General features: G+C 46.1%; 1 protein-coding gene across 9 annotated transcripts in view; it reads right to left on the bottom strand.

Annotated features, from left to right (window-relative positions):
* NTRK3 (neurotrophic receptor tyrosine kinase 3) overlaps nt 1–15,436 on the bottom strand; it is a 386,596-nt gene that overhangs the window by 271,171 nt on the left and 99,989 nt on the right. For all 9 annotated transcript variants that reach the window (XM_058428011.1, XM_032175496.2, XM_058428010.1 and 6 more), the window contains one exon: nt 7,879–7,947. In XM_058428011.1, coding sequence (XP_058283994.1) covers nt 7,879–7,947 — 69 coding nt within the window. The remainder of the gene's footprint in view (nt 1–7,878; nt 7,948–15,436) is intronic.

Here is a 15,436-nt window from a genome sequence, read left to right as displayed (position 1 = left end):
CATCAAAATTAATCAGCTTTCAGGAAAACGTGAGGCCCCTGGGGAAAGGAATCAGTGCTTTCTAGTTACTAGGACACCGGAGGCAGAATGTGCAAATACACCTACGTGGTATCATCCTCTTAGCCTAAAAGTACTCTCTGCACGTGGTACTCTGTCAGAAAGGTGAAGGGAAAGGAACTAACACTTACTGAGCATTTGCTTCTTACGACAACCCTGGGAGACGGCCAGAACTACAAGGAGGGAGGGGCCCTCTCTGATGTTTGGAGGGGTTAAGTCACATGTGCAAGGTCCTTCAGCTGGTGTGCAAAACAGCACACTTTCAAACCTCAGTGTGCTGGACTTCAAAACTCATGCACTCTCTACCCCATCTGTCATGTGCAAGGCATTACTGGGTGCATGGGAGAAGCAGAGAGGAGCAAGCTAGGAGCCTTGACTTCAGGAGCTCATGTAGGCAAAGACCATGTTGGGGTCGGGGGGTGGCATGGGGGGTGGGGGTAAGTAGAAGGAAGTAACAAAGGCAAAGGGAAGTTGTAGGTGACGTGTGAAAACAGAAAAGAAAGGCTTAGCAGGACAGAGAATGTGTTAAGGAGTGCTGGGAAACAAAGCTGGAAGGGCGAGTGGAAGCCAGATAGTAGAGGACTTTTACTGCCACATCAGGAAATTTGGAATTCATCCAGGAGGCAGGGAAAACCATTGAGGCCTCTAGAACTGGAGAACAATGTGGACAAAGAAGTCTGTAAAAACAGAAATCCAACAATAGTGTACAGGATAAGCTGGAGAGGAGGAAAACTAGAGATTGAGAAGCTGATTAGGATTGCTTATAAACATAGGGTCAACACGTACAGTTGTGTAGTTTGAGCATTTCTCAAAGTACTCAACCAAAGGGATAAACAGAGGATAAAATCCACTCTGCACACTCTTGGCCAGACCCAGCTGTAACCCTGGTATGCGGCTACATGCACCCAGATGGGGCATCTTTTCTAACTCACACATAGGCACCATATAGACTGGCAGGGTCCAGGTCAATTCTCAAACTTTTGGTTTCAAAACTCCATTTACTCTCAAAAAAAATTACTGAGGGCCTCAAAGAGCTGTTGTTTATGTGAGTCATATCTATCAGTATTTACCAATTACAAATTAACACTGAGAAAGATGTAAAACTCCAGAATACATTAGCACAAACTCCATGCATCATCAGAGCAATGATGTTATCACGTCCTGTGGCCTCTGGAAAACATGGTACGCTCATGAGAGAGTGAGAGTGAAAAAGGCAAATAATGGCTCAGTGTTACTATGAAAACAGATTCTATTTCACGGTCTCCTGAAAAGGTCTTAGGGCCCCCCAGGACACCCTGGACCACCGATTGAGAACTGCTGCCTAGTTAATATGGGCCTAGACTGGAGTGGGAAAAACTGGAGAGAGGGAAGAGAAGATCCAGTTAGCATCACAAGGAAGGCAAAATGGTACGTGTTGCTTTGCAGGGGATAAAAGAAGAGGAAAAAGCAAAAGATGACCCCAAGATTTTAAGCTCCAAGAGACAGGAAATCAACGGCAGGGAGAACTGTCTTTGGTTGAAAACAGAAGATAAAGAACCAGCGGAAAGGAAGAGAGGACACATTAGGAATGAGGTTGGGATGGGGGTGAGGCTGGGGAGGGAGAAACCAAGGTCCTAGAAGGGGAAAGGGAAGGATGAAGTCAAGAAGCCTTGGAGGTGTTGCCCTGGGGTTATGTCAAGATGCCTGTGTAGCTGGACATGAGACAGAGAAAAGATAAAAGGTAGACAGGAAAAATTGAAAGGAACGTAATAGACATTATAGGATCATAATATTAGCATCGCACTTGCCATAGTGCCAACACTAGACTAAATGCCTTCCACGCATTACTTCACTTAACCCTCATGACAAGGAGAGCAGAAGGCCAGATGAGCTGCCCAGTGTATGCAGGAAAGACAAGCCAGAGGAGGTGGAGCGGTATGGGCTCACCCTACAGGGGCTGCAAGGAGAGGCCTGGTCGCCCTGCTAGAATGACAAGGAGGGTCCAGATGCTTGAATATATGTGAACTGAACCAGGTCAGCCTGGTGTTTCCCAGCTGCTCACTTGACAAGATGCAGTCATTCATTATTAAGTAGGTGTAAAAATACAAATTATCCACCTGGGTGGAAAAGACTAGACAGGCAAGGGGCTTGGCTGCATTGCCACAAGCCACACAGCACTTGAGGCTGTGCTGCCTCCTGTCTGGTCCCTGCACTGCTGCACATCCCAGCATCTCATGGCCCCACAAGGCAGACAGCATCAGAATGTCCTGAGGCTGGCCGGAGAATTAGGTGAGATGTTTGGGATGTGCCAAGGATGCTGCCAGGCAAAGGCTTTGTACAAATTTTCTGCTTCCTTCCATCCTTTCCCCCCAGGGTCCTGCTTACAGGGCCTGATCCAGCAGCTGGGATGCACCTTGAAACCTGGTCCTTTATTCCAATTGAGTTTATGGGAAACTGCAAAAGAACTGTGGGGTTCTCCCCCCATCCTTCTGGACTTTCCTCCAAGAGAACAAGACACACACACAGCAGAAAACATTTTGAGTCTTAAAACAATGACACCCTAGACAGCCCACTGAGCAAATCCACAATTGTCTTTATATCTGGACAAGAGAGGATTCAAATGGTGAGGTGGGCAAGAAGCAAAGACCGGCACATCCTAAATCTAAATGATGCTGTCCATCCTGTGTCCCTCCTCCCACTGAACCAGATCTCAAGCAGGGGAGCCTTTAGCCAGGGCTTTGGGGGCAGTCCTGTGGAACCTAAAGCATGGCTTTCCATGCTTCATGAATAATGCAGGCAGTCCCATGAATAATACAGCAGCAGCTGCTGCAAGGCAAAGCTTACCAACACCCAGCCCTTGCCCCAAGATGGCCTGGGGCCTAATTGCAGGGCCCTGAGGGCTCCCCACAGATTAACTCAGCCCCATCTGAGCTTGTAAGGACAGGCACTTTGCAGCACAGCCAAGGCCACCACTGGATATTTAGAAAACACTGATTCCCTCCGGTCATCACTCTAGTGGTTTTCTTCTTCCCTGCACAGCAACACCACTTCCAGTGACAGTCCTGGGGCCAGGCAGTGGAAAATGAGGAGGGGACCCAGATCAGCCAGGACAGCCCTGCTGTCACCCAGTAAAGGATCCCCAAAGGATGGAGCCATCAGCACAGGCCTCCTTGAGATAACAACAGTCAGATGGTAGGAAAAGCACACAAACCAAAGATCTGAGTTGGGCCAGCTGTATCATTTCGAGTGAATACACTGGGTTTAGTTGAGTCCTCCCAAAAGATATATCCAAGTCCAACCCCTAGTATCTGTGAATGTGACCTAATTTGGAAATAGAGTCTTGGCAGATGTAATCAAGTTAAGGATCAAGGGATAAGATCACTCTCGATTTCAGGTGGGCCTTAAATCCAATGACTGGTACCCTTAAAAAAGAAAGAAATACTGGGCACAGTGGCTCACATCTGTAATCTCAACATTTTGGGGGGCCAAGGCGGGCAGATCACTTGAGGCCAGGAGTTTGAGACCAGCTTAGCTAGCATGGTGAAACTCCATCTCTACTAAAAATACACACACACACAAAAATTAACTGGGTGTGGTGGTGCACACCTGTAATCCCAGCTACTTGGGAGGCTGAGGCAGAAGAATAACTTGGACCTGGGAGGCAGAGGTTGCAGTGAGCCAAGATCACGCCTCTGCACTCCAGTCTGGGCTACAGAGCGAGACTGTCTCAAAAATATAAAATGAAACAGAAAAAGAAAGAAGATGGAGATTAAAGACAAAGAGACAGGGATGGCAGGCACGTGAGATGGAGTCAGAGGCTAAAGTGATGCTGCCACAAGCCAAGAAACACCAGGAGCCACCAGAAGCTGGAAGAGGCAAGGACGGGTTCTCCTGCAGAGCCTTTGAAGGGACTATGACCCTGCCAACTCCCTTATTTCAAACTTCTGGCCTCCAGAATGGTGAAAAAATAATGTTCTATTGTTTTAAGCCAGCAAGTGTGTGGTAATTTGTTAACACAGCCTAGGAAACGAATACAGCAAATAACTCAACTCTCTAAGGTTCTCTTTTAACACCAGTAAAATGGGGATCATTGTGCTCGACCTTCCTTCTTCACAAATTTATTAGGAAGATTCATGATAATATATGTTAGCATGATTTGGGAACAAAAAGAAGCTATTAAGAGGCCAGAAATGATCACTATAGTAATACTATTAGTAACATTATTGTTTAGTGATGTCTCCAAGAACCGTGGAAAGTCGTCACGGCCAAGACTGGGAAGAGAAATGCACCAGGACCAGCCCAAACCCATCCCGGCTACTGAGTTAATATTTTACCAAGTTGATTAAATCTTCAAATGATACTCGAGGTAATTATCACTTTCCTTTAAAACAAAATGAAATACTCCAATCTATTTTAATCATGTCTGCTCCGTGCATGCAGGGTATTCAGAGAAGCCTGTTCAAGATACATTAAGGGTCCTTAGGGCACTGCTGGAGTGTTTCTGTGCTGTGGGTCTACATCCTCTGAGACCTCTTGCCATTGCCTAAATTGTATCTTGAGATTCAGAATCTAAGCTTCTTTTCTTCCTAATTCATTCTTTATCTCTAAGACAATCTCTCTGATTCTTGCTCTGATTTTTGGACAGACAGCTCTAATCTTCTCCGCAAGGAAAAAAAAAATCATCTTGCCATAACCAGAAACTTCTGAGAGCACTGCACAATGCCACGTCAAATTTTTCCAACCTGTGCCATTGAAACTGTGCTGGTTACTCCAACGCAAGTCATGGAAGATGCAAAGATGCTTCAGATTCACTCAATAAGAGGTACGCCCCCCTGGACAGAGGGGAAGCTGTGAGTCAGGGGCTTGGCCAAGACCATCCCCTTCATCCCACAAAAATAAATGAGAGAAAGTAGAGGAAGGGTCTTGGTACACCGCAGGAACTCTGAGATGGTAACTTGTTTGCTTTTTTTTCCTTTGATTCCACTCAAGGGACCCACCATCTTGAGAGGGGCTTCTGGAAGGAGAGGCCGAGCATGTAGGGTGTGTTGCTTGAGTCAGATAAGAGAAACAGCATGGTCTTTGGAAACAGTAGATTGGGGTAGTGATAATATTAAAAGTCATAACACTCATTCCCAGATGTACCACTTACTAGCCATGTGATCTTGAACTAGCTGTTTAACTTAGCCGAGCCTCAAATCCCTCATTTGTAACACTGGTCATACTGCTACGTCCCTGTGGGATTGTTCCAAGGATAAGACAGAACCTCACACACATTAGATGCTCAAGATGTGCCTCCTCCTTCTCCTTCTTCCCTACTGGAAAAGTCGTGGACACTCAGCCCTTCCATTCTTACAGCAAGGATCCTCTACTGGGCGAGGGGCTGCTTGGGGTACAGCAGAGGTCCTTAGTGACGGAAAGAAACATGCTAAGGAATTGCTGCACACCCTCTGCCCCTTCTGTCCCTGCAGAGGGTCACTTAAACCTCACACTTCTGGCCTGTGGCTTTCCTGGCTCCACAACACACTGAGCCCTTTCTCCTCCAAGGCCAAAATTCTTTCTTCCTGGAAACACACAACCCATCCCCACGCCCCAGCCCACAGGCTCCATCGAGCAGACCCTGGCAGTCTAGATGGCTCATGGCAGATGGCGCCATGTGGACTAATCAGGAAGTCAGACAAGAAAATACTACCCCCTCTTCCATTTGCCAGGAATTGGGATTGTTTGGATTTTAATCATAGCCACAGCTAAGAGCCAACACGCGGCCCCTCCAGCCAAAAGATGAATTTTCCTCTCTCAAGATTCAATTCTTCTTCAAAAAATAGACCCCTACCAGGGTGATTGCTCCTCAGAGGGGGGCTTCTTTATTCTCCAATATGATTTTTTCTTAGTTAACAATATGACAGAAATAAAACACACCATGGACATGGTGGCACTCACACACTGACTCGCACTGGAGGGAATGTCTTCATTCCTCCATAAGTCACATCTAGCTCACTGGTGTATTGATCCCAGGCAAAGATGAATGCAGAATCCCATGACCCTCTGGGAGAAATCTGACATTTTCTTTAAATATATATCCACGGAACAACTGTTTCTAAAACTCCACGAAACAGGTCACCAGGGCAGCAGCACACCATTGATTTCACATCCAATAATTTTTTAGAAATAGCACTGAACATTTTCTCAATAATTCAGCCAACAGCAGACCCCCTATGTCCCCTGGAGAGATACCATCCCTGGCCTCCTGAGATGAAGGGACTACAGGTTCCAGAATAATTACATGCAAGACACCCAAGAAAGAGATCCCCCAAGGCCCTCAGTCAGTTCTAGGGTAACTTAAGAAAGACCACAGTCATGTATTTTTTTAAAATTGTGGTAGAATAGATCCTTGTGTTGGAAACAGACTGAAAACATTGGGAGATAACTGAGCACGGTGGTCAAGGCTTTGGGTCCATACACTGCCACTATTCAGTGAGTGACCTTAAACAGGATACTTAACCTTGCTAAGCATCTCAGTGTCCTCCAAAGTGAACTGATAGTAATAATTCCTACCTTACGGAATTGCCATAAGGATTAAATTAAATTAAGTATACAACTTAATAGATTGCTTGGCACAATGCCTGGCACAGAGGAAGAACTCAGAAATCAGTGTTAGTAGTAAATCGTAGTAGTCATGTTAATTTATCTTTTCCACCTACAGTACACAAGGTCATCACGGGGTGATAGGCTATTGGGATGCTTGATGTAAAGCATCAAGAGCTGGGTCTGAAAAAGTGAGGTTTTGACGCATCCGTGAAGTCAGGTCTTGCTAGGTGAAGGGAAAATAAGTTGAAAGGCCAACAGCATAGGCAGAGGTCCAAGGTCATTGCCTCTTGGTAAAGAGAGCAAAGCACTCAGCATTCAGTGAATTTGGATCTGCGTCACCAAGTAAGAGGGAACACATGAGCGGTGTCTCTGGAACTCTGACTCCCTAACTTGATCCATGCCTCAATTCCTTTTCAATTTATTCCTTGATTTATACCCTCAACATAATATGATGTCCTTCATGCACAGAGATGACCCCGATGAATCACTCATCAACACGAGTTATTTTTTCCAGCAGTGGTCACGAATGTTCACTCATCCAGCCTTCGTTTGTTTGTGCAGAATGGCTGGCTGGGATAGGGGTGCCCTGATCAGCCTTGGACCACAGCAAAGCTAACCAGTCCACATGCAGATTGAAAAAATATATGGCCTCCCCAAAACCCCTTGGCATGCCAGCACTCAAGTCAAATAAGCTGAAGAAGATTATGAGTGGTGAAAAGACATGTAACTTGAAGTCAGAAGGTGTGGGTTCAACTCCCAGCTTGGCTAGGCCCTAGAAATGTGGTCTTAGTTGAGTCTCACATGTCTGTCTAGGGCTCACAATCCTCACCCATAAAATGCAGAGAATAGTAATATCTACCTCTTATGACTCTTATGATGATAAATCTAAAGTTATATAAATGAAAGCATGCCTAATAGTCTATAAAGTTATATATTATGAATGTTATTTATTATAAATTCTTTATTATAAATATTTATACTATTATAACTAATTACCTATAGATCACAAAACTAAGTCATAATAAAAGAAGAGACTCCTGTCTTCTGAAATAGATTGTGCCCAGAAACAGCATCAGAAGTCAAGCAACAGGGTTAATTGCTCTCACTGAACATGGTACACTCTATGTCAACCAACCCAAGTAGGCTCTTTGAGTAGAGGTATGCTCAGCCTTCAGGTAGTTCCATTGCTTGACACTTCTCCCCATCCACCCATTATCAGCACTTCAGTACCTGGACAGTCTTCAAAACCAAACTTACAATTCCCGAAGACTCAGCGTCTGGAAGAGCTGCCACGAGAGTGTGGTGAGCCGGTTGCTTGACAGGTTTCTGCAAGATTGACAAATAAACGGAAATTTTAAAACAAGTCTGGCACAAATAATGCTCTAGGTAGTAAGCTTAATCATTTCACTGGAGCCTGGCTTTGTTTTCCTTCTTCTTCTTCTTCTTCATGCTGTTAGGCTAGCGATACATCTGCTAATAGTTGAGGGCATAGATCAGGTTTGGATAGGCTTTTGAGGCCTTTTAAAGGGCAAGATTTTACAAATCAAAGAAACCATGAAATTCTCATGGTCGTTCTCCCATATCCCCTCCCCACAATAAAAGTTTACAGAGCCTTTATGAAGTCATCCTTCTCTAAGAGGACAGGGAGTTCTCAGAGTAGATAAGCCCACTAGCATTCTTAACATGCACACAGGTCGAAAAACTCTGCAGGTCACCTACAATTCCTTTTAGCCAGTGTCTCTCCCGACAAACATGCCCACCAATGATCAAGACATCAGCCTTTTGTTCACACATCTGTTCTCCTCCTAATGGCTATTTAATTGTTCTCATTAGGATGTACAGTGGAAAGGAGCAGCCATTAGTCTTCTGGATAAAAGAAGAAACACGCCCACGGTTATTACTTTGCCAGGCTCAACAAACAACTTTTGATGTGATAACAGCCCTTAAAGCAGCAGTTAGACACTGCTAGAATTGAAGTGGCATCCCAGGAACAATGTACTCATCTACTGATGGGAATAAATGGCAGTGCTGATTCCATTTAGGTAAATATCTATCCACACAAACACGATGTGTGTATACTTGTGTCTATTAAACATGTAGGTACTAAAGGCAAACACAGACTCTTGTTTATACATACACATATGCTTACACACGCACCTATATTTGGATGACTTCTACAACAAATATTTATTGAGGCTACACTGAGGAATGAGGGAGTTGACCATTGAGGGGGAAGGGAAGTTCCCTCTGGAATCTTATATTCAAGTTACAGATGAATAAGCAGAAGGAAGAGTATCAATGCCATGATGTAAGTAACTGATAGAGGAGTGGGGAGGGCTCAGAGAGAGGTGCCTTCTGAGAAGGTAGCATCGGGCCTGAGCCAAGAAGAAGAAAGAGCTAAGTACCAAGGGAGGAGTATTTCAGGCAGTGGCAGTAGCAAGTGTCAAGGCCTGAGAGATCCAGGGGACCAGGAAGGAAGCCAGTCAGGAAGTAGTGAGGAGTGCTTTGGGATAAGTGGGAGAGGGATTCACGCCACACTTGCTGGCCATGGGGAGGAGTTTGGATTTATTATTAAGAGTGGTGGGAAGGCACTGGATGGTTTTCAGCAGAGAAGTGACCTAGTCTAATTACCATTTTTAAAAATAGAAGGCCAAGACTAGAAGTTGGCAGGCCAGCTAGGAGGCTGCTACAGTCTTCCAACCAAGAGAAGGGAGTGGAGATAATCAAGTGGATGGATTCAAGATAGGTATTAGAGGTAGAGCTGCCAAGATTTCTATTGGATTGGATTTTGGAGAGGAGAGAAAGAGAACTGAGTGGCCAGGTAAATGGTGACATCACTGAGTACAACAAGAAAGCCTGCCAAAGGATCACATGGAGGCGATGGGATAGATACCTTCCCCTTGCAAATATGAAGTTTGACACACTGTTAGCTATCCAAAGAGATAAGTCAAATTGCCTGCTGGATTCCTGGGTCTAGAGCTCGTGGGAGAGGTTGAGGCTGGGTAAGATCACATAGGGAGGAAGTCTACCCAGTTCATAACAGGACCAGACACTAAAATACAAGAACAACCAAAGGGACGTGGCTTCCCCTTCTCACTGGACGCAGCCCTCTTTGGTGAGGTGGCTTGGTTCTACCCCGGCCTGAACTGGCTAGGTCCCTGAGATGGCCCATGACTGTGCAGGGGAGGCAGCCTCATGCTGGGGGTGCAGGGGACTGGAGGAGAAGGGAAAGAAACATAGGTAGATGTCTCCCAAGTTTGCTGTTCTGCTGTCTTCCCTGTACCCGGTACCCTCTCCGTTCAGAGTTTTTAAGCCTCTAGGATAGTCCCCATGGCCCTACACTGTCACCAACCTCCTCTCTGCAAGGCTGAGAGCTCTGGTATGAAAGCACATGCTCACTAAAAGCCTATACACTTAAGCCATCCATCATGTTCAGCTCCACAAAACCCCTAATGACTATACATCTTATTCCTACAAACTTCTACTGTTTCCCCACCAATCAGAAAGAAAGGTGTGATAAAAGAAGAACTGCAGTGATGACCACCTGAGGACACCACCTGGGGCAAAGCCCCATGCAGCAGCCCAGCTCCTGCTCAGAAGGGTGGAGCCGGAGACCAGACACACACTCCCGCTGACTCACTGACCATACCCTATTAGACCATGAGTTCGAACTTGGGGTTCAGGACAACAGGATTTGGTACCACTCTGAGTCTCCATTGCCATTGGCCTTTATGAGGTTTTATTAAATCTAAGTGTTTGATTCATCCAGGTAGAAATCTTCTGTTTTGCTCTATTTTGCCTGGTTTACTCTATGCACAACAGCATCACGGCAGCAAAAGCTGGACAAGCCCCCAACTTCCAAATCCACGAGGTAATCCCTGCTGCACTTTGGGAAGATGCCCGTCCCCTGCCTTTAGCTCCCTACCCCTCTCCAGTGCCTCCCTGAACAAAACCCATGGTTCTGAAGCTGAGCAGTTGCATCCAGTGGGCAGTTGGCAGCCAGAAAGCTCAGACTTATTGAGCCCTGAAGAACATGCCCCTGGTAAGGTACAAAAGCAACTGGTGGGAACTAGCAGGCCAGGAGACAGGAGCAGTCCAGGTGAAATGGGCAGCCCTGCCCATCTCAGAGGGAGGAGCAGGCAGGGAGCCTGCCAGGAGTCCTGAGGAACCCGAGGCAGAGAGCAGGCTGCCAGCGATGTCCTCTCACAAAGGTCATGCTTTGCTACATTAGGCAGAAATGTCAAAAGAAAATTGGATTCTGAAAGAAAGAAAATAACAGACATTCTCAGCAAATAAAGAATAAGAAATAGCATTATTGCCTCATTACGAGTTAGAGGAAGGAGGGGTCCTGGGACACCTGTTAAGGGGGAAGTGGGCTCCTGCTCTCCCAGGGCTGCCTCGGCTTCATCTCCCCCTTGCCCCTCCCCCACCCATCAAGCCCCACCTGGATTCCTCCCGCTCTTTGGATGGATGGAATGGCTGAAGCACTCATGTGCTCTGCCCACAGACACAGACAACCCAGTGCCTGTTTGCAGACTGGAAACTGTATTGCACAAGTTCAGGGAGGGGTGCAGCGTGCACAACCCTTGCAACTGTACACAATGCCCTGCCAGACACACAGTAGAAGCACCAAGCCCGAGGAACAAACTTATACAAAAAAGACAAGAAGTAAGGCAAACATATACACACCACAAAACAAGCAGAGCATGCCTCTGGCCACCCTGCCCTCACCGGCATTGATAAATTCTCGTGGTGCAGGGTAAATAAAGAAGCTTCTACATGAATTGCCACCCACTCGGAACTCATTGCCCCTGATTTTTTCTTCTAGCTGGGGCCTCAACTATATGCACCTGTCATCAATTATTGATGAGCTGATTATCCTGCTCATCAGACAAGAGTTTAATTAAGAACCATCCTGCCTCTGAGACCCGCAGCAGCCTTTTCTGTGCACCTCCTCCCTAATAGATACATTATCACCCATCTCTGACTTTTGCTTGGGTCAATGGCCAGTTTCCAAGCCACCTGATTATTGAATTAATTTGGTGAGCAAGATTTTACGAGATGATGCATCAAACTCTTCCGCAAAATCAAGTTCCGTGACACTGCCCCTTCTATCTCTCGCCTGAGACTACCAAACAAAGCCATTAATTTTGTGCTGCACAACTGGCCCTCTCACAGACCAGACTCTGGGGTCCAGAGGTAATAAACGATGATGATGTGGCTACTGGGTGCTCTGGGAACAAGGAGCCAGACACACAGATGGCTGAACCCTGGGCCCTGAGGAACGATAGAGCTGAGATGTCACCTCTGGCATTAACCCCATAATGAACAGGGGTCCTCCCAGGCAACCTCTCCTCTGATCAGTAGAAGCCTCAGCACAATAAGCAGTCCTGTGACCTTCCTAATGGTGGCACCCAACTATGGCAGGAATAGAGCCCACAAGTGGGGAGGATTTCATCGTCTACCCTGGGAACCCTACTGTTACAAAAGGGTCAACAAGACGGACCCTGTTGCCAAGAGAAACCAACCAGATGAGTCCCTCTGTTGCCCATTTGGGGGTTGAGAGTTGAGGAGACATTAAGCCCCATCCAAACAGTGGTCCTGAAGATGGAAGGATTTGTGGATTTCCTGGATTAAGAGTTGGGCTGACATTTGGAAGCACCTTCTCTTCTACTGGCAGAGGCAGGCTAATGGGCAGGTATGTCTTAGGATTTGCATGTGTAAGGGATTGCTGGTGGCAGGTCCTCTGTGTCTCTGGGCTATTAAACCAGACTGCCTCACCTGTGTACTCCCACTCCAGCTCCTGGATGCTCACTTCACCTCCACACCTCCTTGGTCCCTCTCACTTGAATGTTTTCTGTTGTAATGGGCTGAATTTCATTCCCTCAAAATTCATTTTCAAAATCCTAACCCAGCCGGGCGCCATGGCTCATACCTGTAATCCCAGCACTTTGGGAGGCTGAGGCGGGTGGATCGCCTGATGTTAGAAGTTTGAGACCAGCCTGGCCAACATGGTGAAACCTCGTCTCTACTAAAAATCCAAAAATTAGCTGGGCCTGGTGGTGGGCACCTGTAATCCCAGCTACTTGGGAGACTGAGAAGAATCGCTTGAACCCAGGAGGCGGAAGTTGCAGTGAGCTGAGATTGCTCCATTGCACTTCAGCCTGGGCAACAAGAGTGAAACTCCATCTCAAAACAAAACAAAACAAACCAAACAAACAAAATCCTAACCCCCATTGTGTCTGTATTTGGAGATGGGATTTTTAAAGACCTAATTAAAGTTAAGTGAGGACATATGCGTGGTCCTTAATCCAATATGACTAGTGTCCTTATAAGAAGAGAATTAGGACACGGACATAAAGAAAAGATGTAAAGTCACAGGGAGGAGAAAATGGCCACCAACAAGTCAAGGAGAGAAGCCTCAGAAGAAACGAGTCCTGCCAATGACACCTTGATCTTAGGCTTCTAGCCTCCAGAACTGTGAGGAAATAAATTTATGTTGTTTAACCCACCCAGATTGTGGCATTGAGTTCTAGCAGCAATTGTAAACTAATATACCTGTTCTCGGCCCCTCATTTGCCCTGAGGCTTTGATGGCCAAGTTGGCTGCCTCCCTGTGATCCCTAAAAGCCTCCAAGTCATGGTTTTCTGTCACCCCCTTGCTCTGTCTATGCTTGGTGGCTCCAGGGAACCAGCCTCCCAATCAGGTTCCAGCCACTAAGATCTAATCTGGTATCTGCCCACTTGTCCACCCCCTGGGTGTACTCCAGCCTCTTTCTGCAAAAAGATTATTAAAAGAGATAACAGAGAACCAGGGGCATGCTCGGTTTGAATCCCAGATACAAATGTCCCAGTCACTGACTCTTCCTGGAGGATTCATTCTGCTGCTTGCAGAAAGGCACTCTTTTGAGCACCGTTTGGTCTTGGTGCATCCAGCACAGCTAACCAGAAAACAATGAATGTCCAACCCCTCCCAATCCTGCTAGCTCCCAGGGTCTGTGACTTTCTGGCTGCAATCATTATGGTGCAAATCTTATTTCTTTCATCCACAAAGGCAGCATTTTGAAAGGTGCAATTCCCTCTTTCTTAAGATCTAACATCATCAAGTATCTATCCCTTTTCTTCTTTTTTTTTTTTTTTTGAGATGGAGTTTCGCTCTTGTTGCCCAGGCTGGAGTGCAATGGCATGATCTTGACTCACTGCAACCTCCGCCTCCCGGGTTGAAGCGATTCTTCTGCCTCAGCCTCCCGAGTAGCTGGGATTACAGGCATGTGCCACCACTCCCGGAAAATTTTTTGTATTTTTAGTAGACACTAAAAATACATGAGGTTTGTCTATGTTGGTCAGGCTGGTCTCAAACTCCCGACCTCAGGTGATCCACCTGCCTTGGCCTCCCAAAGTGCTGGGATTACAGGCGTGAGCCACTGTGCCCGGCCTCTTTTTTCTCACCATAAAAGAGATATCTCCTTGGTTTTTGTTTTAATCCATTCATGCTGATATAACAAAATACCATAGACTGGGTGGCTTATAAACAATAGGAATTTATTTCTTAGTTCTAGAGGTTAAGAGGTCCAAGATCAACGGGGCAGCAGATTCAAGGATCCACCTCCTCAGAGACAGATGTCTTCTCACTTAAATCTCACATGGTAGAAGGGGCTAGCTAGCTCTCGGGGGCCTCTTTTGTAGAGCACTAATCTCATTAATGAGGGCTCTGCCCCCATGATCTAATCACCTCCCAAAGGCCCTGCCTCCTAATACCATCACCTGGAAGGGGAGGACTTCAATATATGAATTTTGGGGGCACATAAACATTCAGATCATAGCAATCACCTTGGAGACCATCAGCCCCTTCTCATAACACACCATACCAGGATTCTTTTGATTTTGCTGAAGAATCTGCAAGAAAAGAGTGCTGTTCTAGACCAGAACTAATGAAGAATCTGCAAGAAAAGAGAATTCCCTGATGCAGCACCAAGCTCACACAGACTTTGCCAAAAAAAAAAAAAAAAAAAAAGAACAAACCACAGAAGAAGGATGAAACTAGCAGCCTACTGCCCACTTCTCCAAGAGCCAGGGAATCTACACCTCCTCAGTCTTGACCCTGTGACTACTTCTGTGCACCATCAGCTCCACACCAGAGATATCTGCAGCCCACCACCAAACGAGCTATTAGCCAGCCTCCTTGGGTTGAAGCAGTAGGAAGGAAGGAGGCACCATATAATCTTGTCACCAAGGCCTGCTGCTAGCACCAAGGAGGGCCCATGAGCCAACCCCTTAAAATCTGATGCCTATGACAAGGAAGCAAGTGCTGCCGCCCAACGTTCTTCTTGAAGGCCAAGACATATTTTCCCACATCATTGATATATTTGCTTTTCCCTCAATTAAATTGCTGTAAAAGGGGGTGGGGGTTAAAGCCATCTGAGCCATTTTTATTCAGTTAAATTACATTGGATGGCTCATTTAATGAACTTTAATGAAGCCAAAATGCTTTCTCTAATCAAATCTCAACTGACGTGACTGGTGTCTTGACCTTAGCTCAGGAGACTGGAGGCAACTTTTTCTGTGCAGCCTGTTCTGGGCTCTACCAGGGTTTCCCAGAGTGTGTTCCTGGAATCTGAGGTCTGCAATATGTTCATGGGTATTACAAGGGAAAAAAGATCATATTGCTTGAAAACTGTATTAAAATTAAGCATGCTTATTTACTGCAGAACTTCTCAGAGCTTTTACTATAAGAGAAGGACCTGGCAAACTATGTCTCTCAAACTTACTGGAGCATAGAATCTTCTCCATGGAGTGTCCAGCCAAAAAATACCCAC

The sequence above is a fragment of the Hylobates moloch genome, unplaced genomic scaffold, assembly GCF_009828535.3.
Source record: "Hylobates moloch isolate HMO894 unplaced genomic scaffold, HMol_V3 SCAFFOLD_14, whole genome shotgun sequence".
Lineage (NCBI taxonomy): Eukaryota > Metazoa > Chordata > Mammalia > Primates > Hylobatidae > Hylobates > Hylobates moloch.
This window is presented reverse-complemented; position numbering and strand designations above follow the sequence as displayed.